This window comes from Prunus avium, chromosome 6 (genome assembly GCF_965620075.1).
Source record: "Prunus avium chromosome 6, drPruAviu1.hap1.1, whole genome shotgun sequence".
Taxonomy (NCBI): Eukaryota; Viridiplantae; Streptophyta; class Magnoliopsida; order Rosales; family Rosaceae; genus Prunus; species Prunus avium.
In genome coordinates this window covers 10127396-10133049 of record NC_142289.1, presented here as the reverse complement: position 1 = coordinate 10133049, position 5654 = coordinate 10127396, and the positions used below count along the sequence as shown (strand labels likewise).

Here is a 5654-nt window from a genome sequence, read left to right as displayed (position 1 = left end):
GTGTATGTGAGAAACCCCCCTCCACTGCAGCTTAGACTATTGCTTGCACTACAAGAGAGAGAGAAGAGAAATGGCCATTCTCATGGATGGGCTTATTTGCACAGTTCCAATGGCATAAAAGGTATTGCCCAAATGAAAAGTCCCAGGCCCAATTGCGAAGGCTATAGCCCAATAGCTAACCCCAACCAACATGCAAGTTGACAACTTCTGCAAATGGCCATTGTCGCTAACAAGCACGCTCTAAGCTGTGAAATTCTTGCACCGCTGAAACCGCAAAGCATCCATCTACCCACCGAAAACCAAAAAGAGCCCAAACCGCCACCAACCAAACTCTCAAACCAGGGGCTCTCAGAAAAGAAAACGATAGAACAAATTTAATTTAAGAATGGGAAACAGGAGAGCCCAGCTGCTAAGATTAGTCATAGGCTCATAGCCAGCCAACAAAATTAAAAAGGAGTAGAATTTAGTTACAGATAGAGATTGAGAGAAATACATTATACATACGCACATAGACGCAGACAGAGACAGAGAAAGAGACAGAGACACACAGCACACAGAGAGAGAGAGAGAGAGAGAGCCAGCTTCGATTCCTTTCTTCTTTGTCAGTTTTCCAGAAACGGTTTTCATATTCCCAAATTCTTTCATTCTCATCCTCAATTTCCCAACCTCGCCCCACCATTTATTTTATTCATTTTCTTCCTTTATTAAAAAAAAGGGGAAAAAGAAGTCGTCCAAAATCTGTGTACCTTTTGCTTTACTACATATATATATATATATATACATATATTCTGCGAGGTTTTGGTCCACAAGGACTCAAAGCTCTGTGATTTACATCTAAAATGGCGACGTCGGCTCAGCTCCGGCTCATGTCCGATCTCAGAACCATAACAAGCGAGCCTCCTGAGGTAAATTCCTTTCGTATCATTTTTCATTGAGGCTTCAAATTAAGCTCAAATTCCTATCAAATTCAATCTGAATTTAGTGAATTTCATTTGGGTTGTTTGTGTTGCAGGGTTGCAGCGCCAGCCCTCTGTCCGATGATAACCTGATGGTGTGGAGCGCCACCATATTTGGGCCCGAGGAGAGCCCCTGGGAAGGTAGTAGATAGATCTGTTCAAATTTATTATTATTATTTATTTATTATTATTATTATTATTATTATTTGGAAATTTGAGTTTGAGTTTTGAGTTTTGATGTGCAAATGGAAAATTCAGGTGGTGCTTTCAGTTTGAGGTTGACATTTGGTGAACGTTACCCCGAGAAGCCGCCTCGGGTTCGATTTACCTCGGAAATGTTCCATCCAAATGGTAAGTTTGATAAATCTTGTATCTATCTACTTGCAATGAATTCCCTTCTATATCTATGTTTTCATTTAAGATTCCATTATATAAGCATACCTCGCTGTGCAATTCAAAATTAGCAATTACAGAACCCGAAAGCTTAAAATTTAAGCCTTGCAACTTAACTTGTAAATCTGCTACAATCTTCTCTTGTAGATAGGGATTAATCAATCTGGTCTTTACCTGTATAGTTATAGATCAAGTCTGGTACAATTAAGGGTGTAAGTGTCTATTAATTGATTCACATCAATACCATCATGAAAGTACCCGAATGTTCAATTCCATTGGATCGCAAAAACTAAAACTTTTAGAGAACGAATCAACAATGTATATCAAGCTAACAACAATGTGAAGCCTAAATTGAATTGATTTGGAATTTTTAGAGGTTTTTGGTCCTCTTTCAGAAATAAGCTATGCTGCATGACATTTCAAGTCCCTAGTTTGAAGTTTTACATGCCATCAAAGAGGCTATTTACGCACTTGTTTGCAGTCCTGCAAACAAATATTCAATGCAAACTTATTGTAGTAGTCCGAGGAGTGGTCTATCTTCAGTAGTCTAAGACCATGGGTTTTCCCCTCTTGATATCCTATGAAGAAGTGTATAGCTGGTCCACTGTTATTCGACCACCATTAACAATTTAGATCTAGATTGGATCTACAGTTTCCTGTATGCTTCTAAACTTTCAAGAACTTGGCATAATGATGTTGAGGTTTGACAATAGGCCTCTTCTTGTTTGTATACTGATTAGAAGTTTATTCCTTGAATGGGATCAGAAGTTGAATTATGGGTATTGTGTATGATGATCCTATCATCTTTTGTTCTTCAATAAATCATCGGAGTTGCTTAAAAATAGTTGGGGTATATTGGTTTCATGTACGTCCAACAAAGAGGGTTTCTTAAATTAATAGTATAGTTGAGTACTGCTTGCAGTTTATTGACATATCTACATTTCTACATTTTTACTTTTTTTTTCTTTCAAGAGAAAAAGAAACTTCACTGATTACTTATGTGGTTTTTGCAGTTTATCATGATGGTACACTGTGCATGGATATAATTCAGGATGCTTGGTCACCCTGCCACAATGTATCTACGATTTTGACATCTATTCAAGTAATTTTCAAATCACACAACTCATTTACTTCTCTCCCACAGTCATAATGCATGAGCGTAACGCTGGTTTACTGATATATAAACTGTTGCAGTCGCTTCTCACAGATCCAAATCCTGCAAGTCCGGCAAACATCGAGGCCGCTCACATGTATCAGCATGACATACAAGCTTACAACAAGTTTGTGAACATATTATTTGGGCTTTTCTTTATTTTTTTCTTTTTTGCGAATGATTTTCTTTCTATTTCTATCTACTTAATCTGACTCTTCTCCTTGGGAATTTGTAGGAGGGTACGCCGCTGTGCTCGTCATTCCATTGATTCGTTGTAGTATCTGTCTGGAATTTGTCACTTCTATTTTTCTCTTAACTTTTGGAGAAAGCTTTTTATTGTGTGTATCATGCTCTACTTGTTGAATGTAATCAATCATATAGATTTTCTTTTCCTTCTCATGTATCATTCAAACAAAGTTATGTCAATATTTACACACGTCAAATCGTGTTTTATTTTCTCTTGGTGGATCTCGAAGAGTTCCAAGTGTTAATAATGCAATTCATAGACAATATTGTTTCAGGTATGGAGTCAGCTTCCTAACAAGATCAAGATTTACTCACTCTCTCAATGATGTACCTGCTGCCTTGAAGAAGGCACACATGTGCATTATGCGGAAGACCTAATAAGTTTTCCTTTTTGGTAAATAGAAGTTGAAACTTCTTTTTTCGTAAATAGAAGTTGAAACTTCTTTTTTCGTAAATAGAAGTTGAAACTTCTAAGAAAACTATCCAACAGAGTATCTGAAGAAAACCAAGCAAGCAACTAACAGAAACAGAGGCTCATTATTATGTAAATCTCATGCTTTGTAATGGTATGGCCAACAATTAGTTCAAGAAAAATATTCTGTATGAAGAACAAAAGTCCAAATATCTTATGATCAATGAAGGATTGGAGAGACTTGCCCTTTGATAAAAAGAAACTAATAAAAGTCAAAATAACATAACATGTCAAATATTTGCAAGAGAACATTGGATTGTAAAGAAGATTCGGATCCTCTCTTTTCCCTAGTTGTGAAATTCATCCATCCAATCCTGAGTGAAGGACCTCACGGTAGTTGTGCAAGCATTGGAATCTAGGTTTTACTTTGCTTATACATTGTAGCATCACAATATTTTGAACTCTTTTAACTGGTTCTTATACTTGCAATATGCCAATATGAAGACACTATTAGAAAATATACAATGTTAATTTGGTTCTCGCGGCGATATGAAAAGATTATGAGTAATGTTAGAGGCACCATATTTTCATACGATTTATAAATTTCCTTGTCCGTGACGTGTATTAGGTCTGTCAATCTCTGGGCTATCTCTAAATGGAAGATAGGGTTAGCTAAGCTAGAGCTCTCGTATGAGTTATGGCATGCAGGTACACGTACAGCTAAGCTAGAAGCTTAAGCCAAACCATCCAAGTATGACCCCATAACCATAAGATTGTTATCCCATATTTAATTAATTAGAACATGAAAGGATTAAGCTATAGATAGCTGGTGTTCTTATCCAACCGTACATGAAAATATCAAACCACAGATTAAGCTGCTGCAGCCTCACATCACAACAAATGGCTGGTACGTTTCTTATCCATGAGCATGTGGGGTTGTCTCTGCACTTCAGAAAACTGGAACATGTAATGAACTAGGGTCGGCCGCCATGAATATATGTGATACGTACACTCTACTCAGATTTGCACAATCTGGGTTTTTCTTTCTTTTTCGTGGAGTTAATTTGCTGCTTCCATAGCTCAAATTCAATACCCCACATGATGTTAGAATCAATGCCCCAGCGAACTACATGATAGGTATTGATCTTACTGAAACCAACTGGGTGCTTGATAAATTAAATATAAAAAATTAAAAAAAAATTAAAAAAAAAAAAGAGAACCAAGTGGGTGCAGTGCAACAAGCAAGTACAACATTATTGGTTATATTAGGGTCCGTTGGATAACCATTTCAATTTTAGTTTACGGTTCAGGCAAAGAGAGTGAGAATGGGAGTGAAGATGAGATTGAGAGAGAGGATAAGAGGGGAGGATGGGAGGGAAGAGTAACAAAAGTGAAAACAATTTCAAATAGATTACTTTTTGTTTTTGTTTTTACTTTTGTTACTCCTCACTCTCATCTTCCCCTCTCATCTTCCCTCTCAATCCCGTCTTCACTCTCATTCTCACTTCCATTCTCCCCTGGTTTTCCTCTATGCTCTAGCACAAAACTAAAATTGAAATGGTTATCAAACGGGCTTGTGGGTTTGCTCTTCTATGCAATTCCTCAATTGTCATTCTAATATGATAGGTTTACGTAAGTACACAACTCTAACATGTTATATAACGTGCTTTTGTTTAATAACATAAGTCTGGCAAGAGAACATTATATAGTACTACTGCACGTGTATATTTTTTGGCGCTAATCAATTATTAAGTTAATACAACACTAACAACTCATTAGAACCCGCTTCACATAATCCCATGATTCAATCCTTTCATTTTAGGACTTTATTCATATATCAACCCTGTCAAATCGAAAATCTAGCACGCCACAATGTATATCCACATATACATATATGGTTCTAAGCTTTCCTTCAATGTTTGTCATTAGAAGCCTATTCGATAATGCTTAACGTTGTTGGTTAGTCAAATCTGGCCACCCCAATACCGGCAAAAATAAAATATATCAAAAGGCTGTTGTGCCACCTAAAGCCAAAGGATCAAATTATGGAACGATCAAACCATATTTGATGTGAGTTGCTTTGAATTATCAGGAGAATCCATATACTATTTCAATTATCATTGCATTATTAGCGTAGCTCAGGTCCAAAAGCTTAAAGAACACTTGTTTGGCATTAAGTAGATTGACTTCGACGAAGAGAAAAGATTGTGGTCGACTTGATTAGAAAACTTGACATTATTGTAATAGAGATCTCACGAGTTTCAGAGCCAGAAATTCATTTCATCTGATTGTCATTTTAATCTATGTAGTGGACTGTGGGGGTAATTATAACTTGTGATGTGTTTAAAATCCCTTCATTAGTAAGAACTTTAAAATTATAACATTTTCAAAATTCCCAAAAAAAAAATTAAAATTAAACACAAGAAAGCAACTCCAAAGAGAATACAAACATATTTCTGAGGTTTAGTTGCACAATAATTGGTTCTAAAAGATA

General features: G+C 36.4%; 1 protein-coding gene across 1 annotated transcript; it reads left to right on the top strand.

Moving 5' to 3' along the window:
* The first annotated feature begins 279 nt into the window (after nt 1-279).
* Nucleotides 280-2960, top strand: LOC148293620 (ubiquitin-conjugating enzyme E2 1-like). The gene is made up of 6 exons (XM_088255563.1): nt 280-905; nt 1013-1097; nt 1215-1307; nt 2363-2451; nt 2544-2629; nt 2738-2960. Exons 1-6 carry the CDS (start codon nt 840-842, stop codon nt 2778-2780), a joined length of 462 nt encoding a protein of 153 aa, XP_088111689.1. The 5' UTR covers nt 280-839; the 3' UTR covers nt 2781-2960.
* Nucleotides 2961-5654: the final 2694 nt, after the last annotated feature.

Excerpts from the sequence above, each read along its gene's own strand:
- LOC148293620 (XM_088255563.1), top strand. The coding sequence starts at position 840 with ATGGCGACGTCGGCTCAGCTCCGGCTCATGTCCGATCTCAGAACCATA. Across the intron at positions 1,308-2,362 it reads GGAAATGTTCCATCCAAATG|TTTATCATGATGGTACACTG; the intron begins GTAAGTTTGATA and ends TGGTTTTTGCAG. Across the intron at positions 2,630-2,737 it reads GACATACAAGCTTACAACAA|GAGGGTACGCCGCTGTGCTC; the intron begins GTTTGTGAACAT and ends GGGAATTTGTAG.